At 37.0% G+C, this 19,029-nt stretch overlaps 1 protein-coding gene and 1 pseudogene across 1 annotated transcript; both read left to right on the forward strand.

The window, feature by feature from the left end:
* Positions 1-2,056: 2,056 nt before the first annotated feature.
* On the forward strand, positions 2,057-7,239 carry LOC116130582 (annotated as a pseudogene).
* A 1,975-nt stretch (positions 7,240-9,214) lies between these two features.
* On the forward strand, positions 9,215-9,943 carry LOC116126971. The gene is made up of 2 exons (XM_031412667.1): positions 9,215-9,534; positions 9,652-9,943. Exons 1-2 carry the CDS (start codon positions 9,215-9,217, stop codon positions 9,941-9,943), a joined length of 612 nt encoding a protein of 203 aa, XP_031268527.1.
* Positions 9,944-19,029: the final 9,086 nt, after the last annotated feature.

Raw genomic sequence — 19,029 nt, forward strand, 5'->3', positions numbered from 1 at the left:
TTGATACTTGTTGGTAGGTGTGAAACTTCTCCCCTCTAGCTGGTGACAGAGCAGTTCCTTCGTTAAGGAGATAAGAAATTTTATTTCTTTAGCCCAGGGTACTTATTTCCTTGTTGCATGTTTAACAGCCAAATTCTGGAATTACTTACTGACCTAGTACTGTATACATATCTTCCTCCGAACAAATCTAGATACACTTAGTGTTTGTGCTTCTATTCTTTAGTTTGACCCCTCAATTTGTCTTAGGAGTAGAGAAGTTTAGCAGACAATTTTGGAAATCTCAATCTGTCGTGTTTATATCTGGGTTTGGCTGTTTGGGAGACTTTGGGAAATCAGACAGTTCTTTACTACATTTTGGTTTGGGTTTTGGGTGAAAGGAATGTGTTTGATTTTTGAGATCATTTCTATGATTCTGTTTTACCTACAGCAAGCAGCTACTTTCCAGAAACTTTTTGAATGAGTGCTGGCCTGGTTCAGCCCATTGCTGTCAGCTGCATATGTTAGAAGGTTCGCATATTTCTCTCCTTCCCATTGCAGTTGTAGATATCTTTATCTAGAGAGTAGAGGTTATTCCTTCTCTAAATCCCATAATATAAACAAGTCTGAATGGGAATAAATTTACCAAGATGCGCAGAGAGGTGATCATTAATTGAACTAATCCCCTCTGCACGTGTGCATTATCAGAGTCAGAGAAAAAATTGAACCCCACCACTCGGGATATGTTTGATTTGACGAAGTGCATGATAAAAAAGTTGCACCTTTCTTAGGTTTTGGTGTGCGATTGCCGTGGGCGCTCTATGAATTTTCTGGGATGATGAGGGAAGCAGAGACTCTGGTAGGAAAGGAACCTTGATGTGATTTATTTGTATGTTCTACAGGACCTAATATCAGCGTAACATTGCTGATTTTAAAAGTTATTAAAGTCGGGTGTTTAAAAGTTGGTCATTATCAGTAACTACGAATATATCAGTGTTTAATTATTTGTGAAGCTTTTACATTTATACTTTGAAGTTTGAACTTGAAAATATCTTATGTTAACTATCTATGGATGGATGGTTGAGTAATTCGTTAGAGACTTTTAGATGTATTGTTTAAGAGGTTCTGAGTTCGAGTCTTTTATCAGTTACTAATAGGGATAATTGTTAGAGTTCTTACCTGGCCGGTAGTTCTACAGTTCTAGAGGATTAGTTAAGATACGCGATAAGCTGATCCGAACATGCCTGATCATAAAAAAACCCTAAACCCTTAAAAAAAAAAAAATATCTTATGTTACCCGTAAAACATTGAATGAAATTCATTAACTATAATTATAGTCACTTTGGTAGTCTAGATTTAATAAAGACAACAGAGTAACTTTATCAATCAATTGTTAACTAGTCTTTTTTTTTTTTCTTGTATAGTTTAACGTAGGCTATCAAACTAATAATGAGTTGGTCGAATGATAAAAACTTAGGATTAAGAGATAGTTTATAATCTTCTAATTCGTGATCAATAATATTAATAATTATTCTCGTTATCCAAACCTAAAACGGAGGGGGAGCAAACCCGTTAGCCCGTTTTAGGTTTGCTAATATTGTTACCAATATTGTTGGTTTGATAAGTCTTTACGTCAAACCTTACAAAGAAAAGACTGGCTAGCAATTGATTGATAAAAGTCACTCTATTATCTTTATTAAATATAGAAAAGACAAGTTGGGTTGGCTAATTGGATGAGAAAATTGGTTCCCGGTTTGACTGTCGTGAGTTATCAACGTGGGAAACTTGATGCATCCAGAGTACGCGTGCCACCTCTGAGTGACACGTTTCTCTACATATTTAAATTTATATTACCGTTAATTACGTTATTAATTGTGGCTGTGAGAAGCCAAGAGACTATCTTCCATCGGCATTTCCCTTCTAGAGTTTTTCAATCAAAACACGACACAATGACCGTAAATCCGTAATTGAACCTTTCACCATCTATCGTGTAGACATTTAATTGGCTGCCGCAACGTTAAAGAACTGAAACCAAAAGCAATGGGTTCAAAGTGGAAAAATCATACATAGAGGCTAGAGCAGTTCGTTTCGCTTTCTGGCGTGAATACAAACAGCCAGACAGACATCGAGTGCTTAACTCTCAAACTTGCACGCAAAGTTCTGTGTCTCTGGAAGCCTCAGTTTACTTTCTCTTTCTACAACATTAAACAATTGAACAACTTGAATAAACTAAGGCAAAACTTGAAAAACCACTCTAGAAATGGCGCTACTTCTCTCTACTAATGCTTATGTCACTTCATCACAACAAAAAACTCTTCCTTTCTTGTCCACCAGAACCCCAAAACAACAATTGTCCATAACGAACTCACTGAAAAGAACCAGGAATCTCAATTTCTCTCCTTTACGTGTTGCAGCTCCTCCATCAGTACCGGCCTCAGATCAAGAAACTGTTAAAAGAGAAGAGGAAGAAGAGTACAGATCAGTTGATGATGAGTTTGGTGAGGAGAGTACGGATTCTAAGTTCTCTTGGAGGGATCATTGGTATCCAGTTTCTTTGGTAGAAGATTTGGATCAAATGTTGCCCACACCATTTCAACTTCTGGGTAGAGACTTAGTACTTTGGTTTGATAACAATAATAAAGAATGGGTTGCTTTTGATGATAAATGCCCGCATAGACTTGCCCCATTATCGGTAATCTTCTCAATTCTCTATCTTCGATTTGATTTTTGTTTTATTTTGTAATTTAACTGGAAAATAGCAGTATTGTAATTTAATATATTTTTGACTATAAATTGTCGACATAAGAGCTGAGAGGTAATGGAAGGAGTAAAATTGTGGGCCTGATTTCCAAAAAAATGATTAGTTGGATGAGGTAGTTGTATCAGGATAAGATGAGCGGAGGTTTTTTTCTAGTGTCCAGAACTGTGAATGTTCTATAATTAAAAAAGTTTAATTCTTTTCAATCTCCTCCTTTACCTGTTTTCTCCAATAAGAGCCTCATATAAACTCTCTCTCCAGATTTCAGTTGTCACCATTAATTTAAATAAACTATTTGCCATTTTAGAACCTTTCAGTTTCTAGTTTATAGTGGCAACCAAGTTGAGAAGTTGCCATCGTTAATACGATTGATGGGTTCCTCTTGTTTTGTAGGAAGGGCGGATAGAAGAAAATGGGCACTTGCAGTGTTCATACCATGGGTGGTCCTTTGATGGGTGTGGATCCTGCACTCGGATTCCTCAGGCAGCATCTGAAGGTCCTGAAGCTCGTGCATTTCGGTCTCCTAGAGCTTGTGCTACAAGATTTCCTACAATGGTATCTGAAGGTCTGCTCTTTGTTTGGCCAGATGAGAATGGTTGGGAAAGAGCCAATGCTACCAAGCCCCCACTGTAATTGACTCAACTTCTCTGTTCTGACTCTTGTCTATGGATGAAACCAATTAATAGGCTTGCTGATCAAAGTGTACTGTCTGGTTAACATTTTGATTGTGTACTATTATTATGATGATTTTAGGTTGCCTGATGACTTTGACAAACCCGAATTCTCAACGGTGACAATTCAACGTGATCTGTTTTATGGCTATGACACTCTGATGGAAAATGTCTCAGATCCTTCTCACATTGATTTTGCTCATCACAAGGTACACACTTGAAATAAAACATCTTTCTTGGAATCCTTCCATTCAATTATCAGAGAACAGCTGCAGGTTGTATAAGATACTGTGGATTGGCGTAGTTTAGATTATAGGGAAATATAATATTGCCAAGTGCCATTTGTGCAATACTAGTTGGGTTAATACACAATTCAATATGTGTCTCAAACATGGTAATCTGCTAGTAGTCAGCTGTATTCTGGGATTTATTATCTACAAAACGAGGTCTTCTTGAATTATTTGAGGAAAAAAAAGTCCTTATTTAATATGGCTAGCCTGAGAGCATTGCATTAAGATTGAGTTAGTACTGTAAATGATCTGCTCAACATCATTGAGAAGTTGTCAAAATGTACCTGGGATATGAAACAATTACAATTCTACCTACTTCACAGGCCACACATGCATCTCAGATGACTGAACTAGTTTACATTCTTTAGGATTTCCCTCTTGAACAGTTCTAAGGGTTCGATTGGCTGGAAGCGTGAGTAGAATTAGGCCTATTCTCCTTTAAAAAATGTCATTCAGAAATTATTTTATTTTTGAACTATTTTTCCTGGAAAGTGAAATAATGGATAAATTTGGATTATTTATGATGATGGGCCTACTTATTGACTGTTGTTGCCTGGTTTTCTCTTAAGTTTCGTAAAACACATCCAGTTGAGGGTGTGCCTGGGATTTTTCTGGGCCATGTTATGTCTACATGCTGGTATATTGTTAGTTGTCGTGGTGGCCTTGTATTTCTGGCTAGATTGCTAGGCGAATGTAACACTAATTTCACTTCCTTTATTAAAAAATCTCCACATTGCATAATGAGAGACATGACTCACAGGTTACAGGAAGAAGGGATAGAGCGAAGCCATTGCCATTCAAGTTGGAGTCTAGTGGTCCTTGGGGCTTTGCTGGAGCAAATGATGGGAACCCCAGGATTAGTGCCAAGTTTGTTGCTCCATGTTATTATATAAACAAGTAAGTTCACTTTTGTATAAGCCTTAAAATTGCAGCAACCTGAGTTAAATACTTGTAACCACTTTTCTGAGAATAAAATCACCAATAATTCTGCCAATATTTCCAGTTGTGATAATCCTACTGTTACTCATGTTTCTGATTCTGCATTTGATAAACATGATGCATCCACTAATTTATATGTTTCTAATTCTGTGCTTGATAAACATAATGCATCAACTAGCTTATATGTCTCTGATTCGTAGTTAATAAGCATAATTTGTCAACTACTTCACCTAATGATAACAGTGTTTCTGATTCAGTGCTTCCCAAGCATGGTTTTTTAACTAGTTCACATGAATTTAAACATCTCAACATACCATCTGAGATAAGCTAACTCCTATCCTCTGCTTTTTTTTTGTGATTCTGAAATTCCATGTCTATGATCTTTGTTCTTCAGTAGTTGGGGATATTGAATAGTTTGTCAGTCTCATTGTATATTATTTTTTAGTAATCCCGACAAAGACATTTTGTCATAATATTATTTTGTGAAAATGTTTGGGCTTACCCATCCAACATTTCCTCTTTCCAAAATTAAAAAGTTTAGTTATCAAGGCTATCATAAATAGCGGTTACTGACACTCAGTGCAGAGTTGTTTGACCCCAGCTGTAGTTTAAGGAAGTTGAAGAAATATCACATCTTGTATTTATAATTTCAAATAACTTTTTTAAACTTTCCTCTGATTTGTTGATTTGAGGATTATAGCTGTTTTCGAAAGATTTGTGGGTTTCCAAACTTATCATTCTTGTACCTTTTTTTTTTTTGGCCTCTCTCCAGAATAGAGATAGACACAAAGCTTCCTATAGTAGGTGACCAGAAATGGATAATATGGATTTGTTCCTTCATGTACCAATGGCACCTGGGAAGACTCGTTCTATAGTTTGTAGTGCCCGGAACTTCTTCCAATTCACAATGCCAGGGCCTGCATGGTGGCAGGTAAGAACCCATCAATTGTGCTTCTGCTGAAATTTTATCGTACAATATGCATGGAAATTCGATCATCTGCTACTTTCATGATCTAACTTATAGCATGCTATTCTTTTCTTTCTTTGTTTCTTTTTTATTGTTTATTTATTTATTTATTTTTGTGTCATATGCTAGTTGCTTCTCATATGCCTAAGTACAGATTTCCAAAATGCATTACAAATGTTTTGAAATTATATGTAACTGGTCTTCAAAATTAGAAAAATTCATCTGTGGTGCCAACTGCCAATCTTCAAAAGCATTCTGATCATTTTTAGTACTTCTATATTGTAGTACATGAATGCATTTATCTTTTTGTTGGGTATTAAACCACACACTATTTTAATACTTTTTATAAGTTCACCTGATAGCTGATCATCATGTTGCTATTGTAATAATGGGATAAAAATATTCTTCTATGTGGTGGGTCATTTGTGTTAATCAGAACCAATTGCATTTTTATGCTGTCCAGTTTTTGGGAGCCTTTCCATTCTCTCAATTTTACTTTCTCTTCTCATTTCTGTGCTAAGTCATATAAATTTTTACGATTGGATGGTACTTAGTCCTGTTAGATGACGAACTTTGTTATCAACTGGGGAGTTTTTCTCTTACTTTTTAACAGACTTGTGGAAGTGCACACATACTCACTCAGAGACCCCTTATGATCCAGAAAGTGGAGAGTGCTAAGTCCTGTTGGTTATGCAATTGGGAAATTTTGTCTTACTCTTTAACATGTGCTAGTACACATATGCTTTGCACAGACACACAGATGTAGCATCTAGTTTGGGAAATCCAGCTCTGTTATCTTTGATGCCATCATGTTCTTTATTAATACAATATTTTGCAACTTTTTGTCCTTATACATGGGTGAATTTCCTCTTATGTGGTCTCTGGTTATGACAGGTGATTCCTAGATGGCATGAGCATTGGACTTCAAATAAGGTCTATGATGGAGACTTGATAGTTCTTCAAGGCCAAGAAAAGATCTTTCTTGCGCTGTCAATGGAGGGTTCTAGGATGTAATAAACAATATACAAAACTTACATTTACACCCACACAAGCAGATCGGTTTGTGTTGGCATTTCGAAATTGGTTGAGACAACATGGCAAAAGCCAGCCTGACTGGTTTGGGCGTTAGCAGTCAACAACCTTTGCCATCAACAGTCTTGTCAAAACGTCAGGTACACAAACCTATACAGTCCATTCTTTCAAGAAATCTAAAAGGAATATTGATATTGAATGTAGACCTTCAAAGTATGTGAATGCAAAATGTGTATATTAAGTGGATCAATCATGAAGATAAATGTTTAGCGTGAACAACCGAAAGTCTCCAAATGTATTTAAGTGATCTGAGTATGTTTCATTCCATATGTTGCAGATGCTGGATAGATTTGAGCAGCATACTCTTAAGTGTTCATCGTGTAAGGGAGCTTATTCAGCATTTCAGATGTGGCGAAAGTTTCTAATTGGTGCAACAATTGTATTCTGTGCAACTGCTGGGATTCCTTCAGATATGCATTACGTGTAGTTTTGGCAGTGCTTGCACTTATAGGTGCTGCGGTTGCTTATGCTTTGCATGAACTCCAAAGAAACTTTGTGTTTATTGATTATGTACATGCTGAGATTGAGTAGATAGAATATATACTGGGGACTAGCTGAAAGTGTTAAGTGTGCAGAGATATAAAAAATTCTTGTGGATCGATATCGTAGAAGTCTGAATATTGTACATATCATAGAAAGAAAGTCAGCAATAGGCCTAGTTGCTTGCTTTGCTTCCCAGATCAGTATCACTATTAATCTATAGGGTGTTTAATCTTTTTCTTATCTGCTACATTTAATTAACCAGACACACACATGTTTGAGTTGATTGACACTAAGGTGGGAAAGGTGCCATTCGGCCAGTTTTATAGTGTTTTTTAGTATCAAGATCCTCTCTTGATGCAACTTTAATTTCAGGAAAAAAAAAAAAAAAAAAAGACTGGATGGTCATACCGCGATTCTCAGGTCTCCATGAACTTTCAGGAAATAAAATTCAAAGAAAATGGATCCAACTCCCTCACATTTGCCGTAATTCTTAAAGTGTTGTTATTTAAGCTCCGCCAAAACTCTTTTTGAACCCTAATATTATTTACAAAATAAATTTATATTTTAAATTGAAAATTACTAAAAAGGGCATCATCAATTTAACCAAACTAAAAAATCAGACTTCTCTTCTCACTCTTAAACACTTTACTTCGCTTTGAATTAAATTTGAATTTATTCAAAATTCAATCAATCATTCATTTTGTTTTGGTTTTTATCAGTTCACTACTTAATGTGAAGAAGTGTTTAAATAGTTGCAAAGGATTATTCAATACTTCATTTAACTATTTGTGTTTTTCGTTGTTGCTTCTTTTGAGGGTTGACTTCGAGTTTGAATGGCAAAATACTTTTTGAAGGTTGTTGTAGTTGTTTATGTTAGCGCCTCTTTGCGGAAGCAATGATCATTGAGCTATAGAACCAATAAATCAGAATAGGAAAATGATGCTTGCAGGGCCTCGGGGATTCGTTCTTATTCGGCCAGTAGTTTCAGGGTCCCAGTGTGATAATAGTTGGCAGTTATGGTATTTCAAAATACGAATTTTAATTGCTTTTTGGACTGTTATGTTCTAAAAGTAATTGAATTCTTGGACTGTTATGCTATTGAAAGAGTAATGGAATTCTTGGACTATTATGCTATTAAAAGCAATTGAATTGCTACGGTTACTACAAGAATGAATTAAGGGAAAGCGGTCAGATTTTCAAGTATAAAAAGGGGTGTGTTTCTCATTTGAAAAATACAATTTCACTTGAGAGAATCCTTATTTCCACTGTTTTTTATTAACTTTCTAGCTCCCCTTCACCATTATTACATTTCCTTATGCTGTTTTAAACCTCTGTTAGAGTGTGCACTCTAAAAGGAGGTTCATCATTGTATCCTGGAAGTTAGTCTATTGTTGAGCATTTTTACACCATGAAGATTCTTCCAGTAGGGGCAGAATTCTGATCTTAAGGGCAGTGCTTTTGCACACCTTGACACTGTTGTTTTGCTGCTGTATCGCCGCTATATCACTGCTGTTTTGTTGTTTCACTGTTGTTTACTGCTATTTCTGTTGTTATTTTACTATTGTTTTCTTGTTGTTTTACTGCTGGATTTTTTGCTATTTTGCAGTTAATTTGTAATAAATTTTCAACAATCTTAAGATCAGAAACTTTAAGTGAAATCTACCGAAATGGACATTGCAATTCTCACCTTCAAGTCTCTTCCTGACATAGCCAAAATTCAGCCCTTTGCTGGAGCTCATTTCAAGAGGTGGTAAGAAAAAGTGTTCGACTCCCTGGACGTGCTCGGTTTTGCAGAGTACCTCACATCAGAAGAACCAAAACCTAGAGTGGCCAATTTTGATAAAAAAAACTTGACACCTGGAAGAAAGGAAATAAGGTAGGTCATCAAACTATCCTCAGTACATTATCGAGTGAGCTTTATGATGTTTATTGCACTTATAAGACTGCACATGAGATATGGACAATCCTGAAAAAGAAATATGTTGTTGAAGATGTTGAATCAGAAAAATATGACATAGGAAACTTCCTAGATTTTAAAATGGTAGAAGAAAAAGAGGTATTCATGCAAGTCCATGACCATCATTTATTGATAAATGACTTGAAAAATGAAGAAATAATTCTTCCTGAAACTTTTGTGGGTGGTTGCTTGATTGAGAAACTTCCAGATTCATGGAGAGATTATAAGAATAGTATGAAACATAAGTTGAAGCAAGTGAGCTTAGAAGATATGATAGTACATATTAGGATTGAAGAGACGAATAGACTTAGAGATAAAGTCGATACGGCCAAGGAATTGACATCCAAGGCTAATGTTGTTGAAAACCAAGTGGCTCCTCCTCAACCTAAGAACAAGAAACCGTAGAGTTTTAAGAATAATAACAAGAAATTGTTTAACAACAAGAACCCCAATACTTTCAAAAAGAAAGGACACTGTTTTGTGTGTTGGAAAACTGGACATTTTGCTAGCCAATGCAGATACTATAAAGTTGGAGACAACAAAAATCCTCTTAAAGCCAATCTAGCTGAAGGAGATGATGTTATTGTTGCTGTGGTTGTCTCACAAGTGAACATGGTTGCTGAAAAGAAAGAATGGATAATTGATTCTAGGGCCACAAAGCATATTTGTGGAGATAGAAATTCTTTCTATAAATACATACCAGTGAGGGATGAAGAAGAATGTGTTTACCTTGGTGATTCCTGTTGTACTCCTATTTTGGGAAAGGGAAAATTCTTCTCAAACTTACTTCTCAGAAAACCCTCTCACTGAATAATGTTTTACATGTTCCAAACATTCGATATAATCTTGTATCTATTTATGTATTGGGAAAGGTTGGAGTGAAAGTCTCCTTTGAGGGTGACAAAATTGTAATGTCCAAGAATAGGGCTTTTGTTGGGAAGGGGTATTGTTTTGGAGAGTTATTTAAACTCAATGTGCTTAATATTATTATGAATGAAAATGCATCTTCTTCTACTTGTGTTATTGATTCAATAGATTTATGGCATGGTAGATTCGGTCATGTGAATTATGGTTATCTGAAAAAGATGAAAGAACTTGGTTTATTATCAAATGTCAATATTTCAAATATTGATAAATGTAATGTGTGTGTGGAATCTAAATCCACTAAAAAGACTTGTAAACCAATTCTAGAATGAGAAAATGAGCTTCTCGATTTAATTCACAGTAATCTTGGAGATTTGAAACAAATTAACCATGACCAGAGGAGGAAAAAATTTTTATACAACTTTTATTGATGATCACTTTAGATATACTAGAGTATACTTATTGAGAAGTAAAGATGATGCAATTAAAATGTTCTTAACTTATAAAAATGAAGTTGAAAATCAACTCAATAAGAAAATTAAAAGGCTAAGAATGGATAAAGGAGGCGAATATAAGTCAAATGACTTTGATTCCTTTTGTAGAGATCATGGTATTATACATGAGACCACACCTCCTTATTCTCCACAGTCTAATGGAGTTGCTGAGAGGAAAAACCGAACTTTAAAAGAAATGGTGTCGAACCGGTCGTCACGGCCACAAAATTAAACCTAAATACCGTAGTTAGCGGTAAACAGGGTCGAATCCATAGAGAGCAAGACTAATGACCTAATGCATATTTGAGTAGCGAAAATGAAATTGACAATTTGATTAATTAAACTAAACAAACTAAATGCAAATAATAAAAGCGTGAAATTAAACTAATGAAGACTTTATAATAAAAACGTTGCCGCTACGGTTTTGGTTCGACACGAGACCAACTCACACAATTCTCCTCCACCCTCTACGATCCCCTAAACCTACAAGGCAAGGTAAATCAATGAAATGACTTTCCAGCACTCTAGGTATAATCTATCATGTCTCACTCGATTACTCAAGTTCGATTGGTTAAAGACTATCATTGAATGCTGATAAACGCTAGAAGACAATACCACTAGTTGGTACATGATTAACAAATACAATTTGTCAACACGTATCTTCCAATCAACCAACTTCACAATAAACGCAACAACAGTAGAAATGAAATTAAATCTGAACACAACTCAGTTACAATCGATACGAAGTAATGAAAAACAATATTCATCATTTAATTATCTCAAACCAACGTCTATCATTCAGTAAGTTCTATGAAAACATTTAATCACAATGGACAACTATATTCATCACAAATTATGCTCAAACCATATTAAAGTATCGAAATTAAACATGAAACGAAAACAAATATAATTCGAAACACAATACTACCAAATGTCCTACAATCGGGCTCATCCAACTAGTCGAGAGTTGATGAGGGAGCAGTGGAGTCAATCTCGATCTCGCCTATGCCGTAACAGACACCAGGAACTCCACCGTCATGGTGGTGTCGACGGAGGTTGAAGCGGTGGAAATGAAGCTGATCATGGCAGAGAGGAAGTAACCGAAAGCGATATGATGTGAAGAAGGGGTGAAAACCCAACGGACAACCCAAAATATGAACAGTCGCACTCGCCAGAAATGTTAGTTTTCCAGCGGGTTTCTGGCAAATGGTAGCAGAAATGGGATCCGAAGGTACCAATGGAAAGCTCTGATGATGGGAAGGTCAGATCGGATCTTAGGAAGATAAAAGGTTGCAGAAATGGGAGAGATCTCGGTTGGAAGGTGAAGAGGCGCGATGGCGGTGATGGTGGATTGTTAGAGTCATGAAAGTGACTCTATTTTGGTGATAAAATACCCCATTTGTGATTAAACTGAATATATTGAGACAATTAAAGAATTTATGAATTTATTCATGAAAATCGCTTCCTAATATTTTTCTTATGAATTTAACATGGTTTGGAATGATTTTGGAAAATATATGAGTTGATATTAGGTGGTTTATGGATTAAGGGTGATTTTGTCTCATTTATGCTGTTTAGGGGGTAAAATGTCATGTTTTAAGGGGCTGATTTTGTCACTTTTAATTGTGCAGGGACTAAAATGAAATTTTGCAATATGTGCTATAAAAGAAAAAAACGCAGATCGCACCAGGGGGCTGTTCATCTTCATTTTTCCGGCGACCCTTCACCTTCTCCGATCAAGCTCCGGCGACGAGTGGTTCCTTTTCGACGACGATTCACCTCCCCTTGCTCCGGTCACCATCATCCCTCCATCACCACCGTGAACCAAGCCACTGCGGCGTTTCGTCTTCCACCGCGACTCTTCGTCTTCCCGGCCAGTTTTGGCCATTTTTCGGTGACGTTCCAGCTCCCAAGGGTAGATCTCACTTCCACAGCTGGATTACACTTCCCTAGCTTCAGCCGCCGCGAAAACCGCCGGAATCCGTGATTTAGCCGCCGCGACTCTTCATCTTCCAGGCCAGATCCTGCTCATTTCCGGCGACTTCTCACCTCCCCGGACTGATCTGAACTCCATCACCAGAGCTTTCCATCGGTACCTTCGGATCCCATTTCCGCCACCGTTTTCCGGAGACCCGTGGAAAATAAGTTTTCGGCGAACCGTGGCTGTTCGTATTTCGGGCTGTCCGTTGGTCGTTTTCGCCCCTTTTTCGCAACCATATCGCTGCGGTTACCTCCTCTCCGCCATGGTCAGCTCCGTTTCCACCGTTTCGGCCTCCGTCATCACCACCATGAGCGGCTAAGCTCCGGTTGTCTGTTACGGCATAGGCGAGATCGGGATTGACTCCACGACTCTCTTCATCAGCTCTCGACTAGTTGGATGAGCCCGATTATAGGACATTTGGTAGTATTGTGCTTCGGATTATATTTGTTTTCGTTTCATGATGATTTCGATACTTTAATATGATTGGGCATAACTTGTGATGAATATTGTTGCCATTGTGATTTAATGTTTTCATAGAACTTGCTGAATGATAAACGTGGTTGGAATAATTAAATGATGAATATTGCTTACATTACTTCGCATCGATGTAATTGAGTTGTGTTTGGATTTAATTTAATTTCTACTATTGTTGCGTTTATTGTAAAGTTGGTTGATTAGATATTACGTGTTGACAGATTGTATTTGTTAATCGCGTACCAACTAGTGGTATTGCCTTGTAGCGTTTATCCGTTCAATGATAGTCTTTAACCAATCGAAATTGAGTGATCGGTGAGACAGGATAGATTATACCTAGAGTGTCGGGAAACCATCATTGATTTACCTTGCCTTGTAGGTTTAGGGGATCGTAGAGGGTAGAGAAGAATTGTGTGAGTCGGTCTCGTGTCGAACAAAAACGTAACGGCAACATTTTTATTATAAAGTTTTTTATTAGTTTTAATTGCACTATTTCATTATTTGCATTTAGTCTATTTAGTTCATTATCCATTGCCAATTTCATTCCGCTACTTAAAATACATTAGGTGTTAGTCTTGCTCCGTGGATTCGATCCTGCTTACCGATTACGGTATTTAGGTAATTTTTAGACTGTGACGATCGGTCTAACAAAATTTTGACGCCGTTGCCGGGGAGCAACGTGCTTTTGACTTTGTGTGTTTGGGTAGTTATAGTTTTATTCTGGTTTATTTTAGTTTTGTTGTTTTGTTGTTTGTTGTGTGTATTTTCTTTCTTGTGATTATTTGTTTGGGTGAATTGTTTAATATTTGTGTCCCGTTTAGTTTGTCTGTTTGCATTTTAGTTAATTATTTTCTTTTTAGGTTGTTTGCGTAATTTCATTTTTACTTTGTTTATTTTATTTCATTGGAATAGTTCATTTGGTTTGTTTTTGTTGCAGGAAAATTGCAATTGGGAAAACGCTTCAGCGTGTCATGACCATTGAAGATCCTGCACGTCCCGATTGTGAAATTCTCTTAACCTTTGATTTTCTTTTGTTCCTAAGATTAATTTTGTCCTTAGTATTAAATTCTTTTGGTTGCATTGATAAATTTAGTTTTGATTAAACATTTTGTTGTGGGAAATTTCATTGAGGATAGTTTCGTAGATTAGATTTATTTTAGTTTTGTTTCGTGCTTAGTAAAATTTGTTCTTAGGTTTTGTGATGGGAATGCAAAATGTCATATTTAACCCCCTTAATGTTTAGTCTTTTATATGTATTTGTTTCCTAATTATACTCATTATTACTTTATTTTGGTTTAGGAAGCAAATGGAGGTGTTAATTGAAAACGGAATTAATAGGGGAATTCGGACAGTTTCGCCACTGCTTCGTATCTGGGCAAATTCTCTCATCCGAGTCCGATTGAGATGATTCAAAGTGCTGTGGAACGCTAAGAAAGAGATCTACAACTTTAATGTTTTGAGTTTTTAGAGATAATGACTTAATCAGGTGTAATTGAGCTGAGTTGACGCACCTGCATTACCGACGTCCTGGAGCGTTCTGACTTGTTATGCAAGTCAGTCTTTTATTCACGTTTTGAAGACATACATGCTGCACGAAAAAATTACAGCTGGAACACCCACTCCTATTTATTAGGACTCTATTTTATTTTATTTCCAATTAGAATTAAATTAGGATTAATGTTATTTTAGGATAGGAGAATATTTCTTTTAGGAGATTGAGTGGGATTTGAATTCTTAAATTAGATTTAAAAGGGAGATCAGAGGAGGTTTTGGGGACCACGCCTCTCTCTCTTCTCTCTCTGAAATTTTCTTTCACTTGAGTTTGGGTGATGGCCAGAGCGGCTAAAACTTTTGTAACTGGTCATCGGAAACGGAGACCTCGGAATCAACCAACTGTGAGATCTAATCTATGTACTTTAGTGTTCAATTTTTGTGTTTGAGTATTGAATTATTTCTGTGCATATTTCATGATTGATGCATTTAATTACAGGAGGCCTATAGTGTATTATTTGTTGAAATCTACCGCTAAGTTTGATATCAAATCCGTAATTGTTTGATCCCTCCAACTTGTGAAGCAATTAGGGTTAGTAATTTGCTGCGTCAGGAATTAATAACCTTATGAGAACATTCAACTAAATTAAATACAACGCTTGTGTTTGTGTTGTTTAGCTTCATCGATCTCTCTAATTCTTAAGGCTGCACTAGATTAAATCTTGAGCGCTTGTCTAGGGTTGTTTAGTGGTAAGATTAATTAAGAGGCTTGTTTCCATTTTTAAAATTAAGGAGAGATAGGAAAATAGTTCCAACGGTGAATATTCAATGTAGAATTGATTATTTTTGCATCAATGATCAGTTGTGAGATTCCGATGGTGGATGTTGACGGAGACCAAGTTTCGTTATATTAATTGATTTCGAATTGATGTTTTTGTTTTTTTTTTTTTTTGTTTTTGCTAAGAACGTTTTCTGTTTTACACAAAACCCCCCAGCTTTGTTCACATAACATCAAATTCGGCTAGACACTCTTCGTGGGATCGACCCTTGCTTACCCTATTTACAGTTCAGTAGTTAGGTTCGGAAGGTTTTAATTCTGGGTGCCTACGACAGCACGCCAGATTTTGGCGCCGTTGCCGGGGGAGTGATTCTAGTTGATTATTTTGTTTTTGTGATTTTTTTATTGCGTTTTTGTTATATTTTTTTTTATTTTGCAGAAAAAAAGAAAAAAAAAAACTGTGAACAGTAGTACTGTTCCGGATGAACAGTAGTACTTTCATAAGGAAAAGTTTGGTTGAGTTAGGAGTGGTGCGAGTACCCATTTCGAAGAAAACGACGTTCTGAGAAAAACTAGAAATTTTCTAGCCCCACCCTCTTGAGGCCAAATTCGAATGTTTTGATATAGTTTTTGCCATTTTAGTGTTTCTGGCCAATTTAATTTAATTTTTTTTTAAATTTTCTAGTTAGTTTTCAATTTTGTCATTCATTCTAATCTTTTATTAGGTTTTTTGTGTTGACCAAGTCCTCTAACCTTGGTGATTTAACGTTCGATCCAGAAATGAAAGCACTTTTGAGGTTAAGGAAGGAAGTTCGGAGAAATTCTGAGGAAAGCAATTTGGCTTTTGATTCCCAATTTGCTAGCAACTCTGATATAGAAGAGGAGGACGTCATGGCTGGAAATCGAACTTTGAAAGAGCTTGCTGCCCTGATTTGAATCAAGCACCTTTATGCATAACTTTCCTGTTTTAGATGCTGCAATACTTTTGAATTGAAATCTGGACTAATACACCTCTTGCCCATTTTCATGGTCTTGTAGGTGAAGACCCTCCACAAGCATCTAAAGGAGCTTCATGTGGTTTGCACGAGTATGAAACTACGGGGGTGACCGAGGAGCAAATCAAATTAGAGCCTTCCCGTTTTCTTTGAAGGATGCGGCTAAGGATTGGCTCTATTATTACCCTCCGGAACTATAACCACATGGAACGAGATGAGAGATTATTTTTGGAGAAATACTTCCAGCTTCGAGGGCAGCAAACATTCGGAAAGAAATTTGTGGTATAAGGCAGCACAACAGAGAGTCCTTACATGAATACTGGGAGCGTTTTAAGAATGTGTGCAAGCTGCCCCCATCATCAGATAGTGAGCAGTTACTAATCCAGTACTTCTACGAGGGCCTCACATACACTGATAGGAGCATGATTGATGCTGCAAGTGGAGGAGCTTTGGTGGATAAGACCCCTGAGGCCGCGAGGAACTTGATTGCAAATATGGCGGCCAATTCTCAACAGTTGGCAGTAGGCTTGACCTTCCATCTAGGCGTGATAATGAGGTAAATATTTTTCCCTAGAACAACAAATCTCTAGTCTAACTTCTCTTGTTCGTCAAATGGCTGTAGGAACATGCAAACAGTGAAGGTTGCGGGATTTGTTCGGTAGTAGGGCATCCAACTGACATGTGCCCAACTCTTCAAGAGGAGCCTGTTGAGCAAGTGAATGCAGCAGGTGGTTTCCCTGGACAACCGCAAAGGAAATATGATCCTTATTCGAGCACATTAACCCGGATGGAGGGATCACCCTAATCTTGGCTATGGGAATCAACAAATGAATCAACCTTACCCTCAAAACAGCCTAAATTACAGCTGTACAAGCAGCCATACCCCCCTAGACAACAACCGAGCCAAACTTCTAATTCTGGTATGTCTTTAGAAGATTTGTTAAGTCTCTTGCAACTAATACTTTGCAATTTCAACAGGAGACGAGAGCCAGTGTTCAAAGTTTGGAGAATCAAATGAGTAAATGGCAACCGCGATAATAGGCTGGAGGCACAAAGTTCAGGGAAATTACCTTCTCAAACGGTGGTAAATCCAAAAGAAAATGTAAGTGCGATCCTCTTGAGAAGTGGTAAAGAGGTTGAGATTCCAATGAAGGCAGCCCCTGCAAGTTGAAGGAAGAAAAGGAGAAAGATGTAGTTGTAGACCAGCAACTCCCAATGACGATAGTGTTCCTAAGCGTAAGTTTCCGCCTCTGTCCGAATATAAACCGGTACCACCTTTTCCTGAAGCTTTAGCAGAATCTAGAAGAGATGAGCAAAACAGAGATATATGAGACTTTTCGTAGATGCGAGGTAAATATTCCACTTTTTGATGCTATTAAACAGTACCTCGTTATGCTAAATTTTGAAAGAATTGTGCACACTTAAGAGGAAACAGAAACTTAAGGGGTGTGAAAGGTAGGAGTGGGAGAGAATGTTTGCAGTGATTCAGAGAAAAATTCCAGCGAAGTGCAGGATCCAGGTATGTTTACTATCCCTGTACGATAGGTAACACTAGGTTTGAGAAGGCCATGATAGATTTAGGAGCTTCTATAAATGTCATGCCATATTCCATATATGCTTCTTGAACTTGGACCTTGAATAAAACTGGTGTTGTAATTCAATTAGTGATGGATCTAATGCCTATCCTAAGGGTGTAGTTGAGGATGTTTGGTACAAGTTAATGGCTTAATTTTCCCTACTGATTTTTATGTACTTGATATGGAAAATGGTGATCAAACTGCTCCTATTGTTAGGAAGACCTTTCTAAAAACTCCAAGACTAAGATAGATGTTCATAGTGGCATACTTACCATGGGTGTGATGGTGAACTTGTCAAATTTAATTTATGATGCCATGAAATATCCTGATGATGATGATGATCATGTTTATTCTATTGATATGGTTGATTCTTTAGCACAGGAAGTTTTTGAACTCAATGGAAAAGTTGGATTGGGAGTTGCCATTAGTAAGCATCTTGAGGAAGAGAATGAGGAGTTAGCTTTTAGTACTGATTTGCAGGAAACGGTTGCAGCATGGAATGATTCTCCAAAGTTACAGCAGCAGTCAGGTAACTTTCCTTGTATTGCATTACCAATTTCTAACGAGAGGCCTTTACCTTTTGTTTTGCAGGCCCCCGTTCCAGATTTGAAGCCTCTCCCTATTACCTCAAGAACGTGTTCCTGGGAGATGGTAGAATGTTACTTAGTGCATCGCAAGAACAAAAGCTTTGAGTCGAGCCAACGACAATAAACAAAGGCGCTGCTGGGAGGCAACCCAAGGGGAGTTTGTTTTCTTTTCTTGCATTTTAATTTTGTTATTTTTGCCCTTTTCTTGCATTTCATCTTCCATTGGGGACAATGTCAGTTTTAAGTGTGGGGGGAGGGGATTAGGTTTTGTTTAGGTTCTGTTTTTAGTGTATTAAAAAAAAAAAAAAAAAAAAAAAATCTGCCTAGTTTAAGGGTATATCGGCTGGAAACCAGAACCGCCTTAAAAAATGCCTAGCAGGACTTGGCAACCTCGGGTATAACAACGCCACGTACACCTTAACGAAATCGCATTTGTTTTTAGGAAAGTTCATGTTTAAGTCATGTCTTTGAACGTCTAGTGATGCATAAAATAGTAACTTGACTTGTTATTGAGCATATTCCTTGACTTAGGATGTTAGCAATCTTTCATAAAATAGAGTTAATCATATTTGAATCTTTGTAGTTTGAAATATATGTCTTGAGAAGTTGTGTAGACTTGGTGACGAGCATGATTGAGGAGTGTATACAAAACCTT

The sequence above is a fragment of the Pistacia vera genome, unplaced genomic scaffold, assembly GCF_008641045.1.
Source record: "Pistacia vera cultivar Batoury unplaced genomic scaffold, PisVer_v2 Contig100, whole genome shotgun sequence".
Taxonomy (NCBI): domain Eukaryota; kingdom Viridiplantae; phylum Streptophyta; class Magnoliopsida; order Sapindales; family Anacardiaceae; genus Pistacia; species Pistacia vera.